At 31.0% G+C, this 2,040-nt stretch overlaps 1 protein-coding gene across 1 annotated transcript in view; it reads right to left on the bottom strand.

The window, feature by feature from the left end:
• LOC117123665 (amino acid transporter AVT3B-like) overlaps window positions 1-2,040 on the bottom strand; it is an 11,760-nt gene that overhangs the window by 6,730 nt on the left and 2,990 nt on the right. The window contains exons 4-5 of the mRNA XM_033269664.1: window positions 1,389-1,674; window positions 111-232 (exon numbers count right to left, since the gene is read on the bottom strand). Coding sequence (XP_033125555.1) covers window positions 111-232; window positions 1,389-1,674 — 408 coding nt within the window. The remainder of the gene's footprint in view (window positions 1-110; window positions 233-1,388; window positions 1,675-2,040) is intronic.

Here is a 2,040-nt window from a genome sequence, read left to right as displayed (position 1 = left end):
GGTTTATGTAGAACCTAATATCTTGAAAATGATAATAACCCAATACCCAGTGTGTGTGTGTGTGGCAAAATGACTAAGCTTGTCAGTAGAAATATGTAACAGTTACATACCGATTTTGGGATGGCAATTGCTAATTCTTTATTTTCGTCAATTAAAGGGTTTTGTATATTATGGCCATTGTCCAGCTCATCATGGTCATCAGCCTTCAGTTTCCTTGGACCTAATATCTTTCCTTAAAATACAAAAAAAAAAAAAAATAAGACATAAAATTGGAATAGGTTTATAAAAGGTTTATAAATAATAACAGATCTTTCCAGAGTGTCAATCAAACTTCACAACTAACCAATCACAACAGGACCAGAACAACAGGACCTTACCAACAATATCCAAGGGGCGGAGCTTAGCAGAAAGTACCATAGTTCTGTCTTAAATTAATAAATTTGAAAAAATGTTTTGTTTATTTTGCATATTGAAGTCAATAGTTGTCAATTGAATAATAGAATGTAAAAATGGTTTAATTGCAGAATAATTAATGAATAATTAATAACACTCATATGGAAGCTAGAAATTACGTTTTTTTTTTTTACATATTTTGAGTTCCTGACATTGTTTTCACAAATTTCCATTTTTTCATTCATCTTATGGCCAATAGCAATGCCGTACGGGCGCATCAAACATAGGGATCTTTGAGCGTGTTTGTGCCGATATACTGTAAAAATATGCTAAAATCAGACCTATTATTAATCTATTATAGCTCCTAAGGATAAAAGGTGACCCCCAATTTTTATTAGATATTCTGAAAGCACATGAGTTGTAGATACAGTTTTATAGATCATTATGGCTGATCGGTCATTGTGACGTCATCATATTGCCATTTGAATTTTTAAAAACTGAATTTTCATTTATGACGTCATTATTTTTTATACTTATTTGAACGTATCTCGCTTTTTCTTGATCGATCGTCTCCCACCTTCGAGCATGTTATAGCTGAGACAATTTCCTTACAAATTGTTTCAATCATTTTTCACTTTCATGACATCATCATCGTCAAAATGAATGTTTTTCTAACCTCTCCCCACCTCTTTTTTCAAATCTTTGACGAGAGATGGCAGCAGACTTGATATTTCCCTGCAGAGTTTGAAAATCCTGGCTACAGTATTATTCCATATTTCACTTTTAAATGCTGCAAGATTTCTTTTGCCTGACAAGCAGATCACCTAACTGGCATCCGAAGTGATGAGTTCAAATCTAGTTTATTTAATTTTTAAAAATTTGATATTGTTTGTATTTATGTATTTTTGGAGTTAACATCATGTATTATGATCCATATTTATGCCACATTTAATCAAAAACTGATATTAAAAGCTTTTCAAATCTATTGAACGAACCTGGTAGAAACAGACCATTCTCAATTACTCCTAAAACAGGAAAGAGTTGGAGCGGATAGGTGAGCGCAACACTTAGGCAGATGAATGAATAGATGATGGTGAGTAAGGTTGACTCTTCAGTTTCTATCAAGTTTTCAATGATGATCTGTTGAGTATTACTTCCAAATCTGAGGTAGCCAGAGGCGCCAAGAGTTGATGAGATCAACGCTAGCAGGGCAATTGTCAGGTGAAGGAAACATGGGTACATGTGTCGATTGCCTACCATGCTGGACTCGACTGGAATTACCTACACAGTGTGTGGAAGAAATATGTCATTTAGAATTTTATAATAACTTAATAGGACTTGGTATTACAGCACATGTATCTGTCTAGCTGACAGACAATATATAAAACTAAATGAATACCCAAAAAATAAAAATAATTAAATACAATTAAATATAGAGGTATTATGTTAATAAAATATAAATATTATACAAGCAAAATATACAACTAAATCAAATCAAAGTACTATATATATATGTATATATATATATATATATTACAATTATACAATTACAATAAATCAATATAATGCATAAATGAATATACTTTATATATTTATATACAAATAAATACATAAATACATATACATATACATATATATATACTGTAT

Source organism: Anneissia japonica, unplaced genomic scaffold (genome assembly GCF_011630105.1).
Source record: "Anneissia japonica isolate Jap-2015-1 unplaced genomic scaffold, ASM1163010v1 scaffold287714_len2871179_cov188, whole genome shotgun sequence".
NCBI lineage: Eukaryota > Metazoa > Echinodermata > Crinoidea > Comatulida > Comatulidae > Anneissia > Anneissia japonica.
This window is presented reverse-complemented; position numbering and strand designations above follow the sequence as displayed.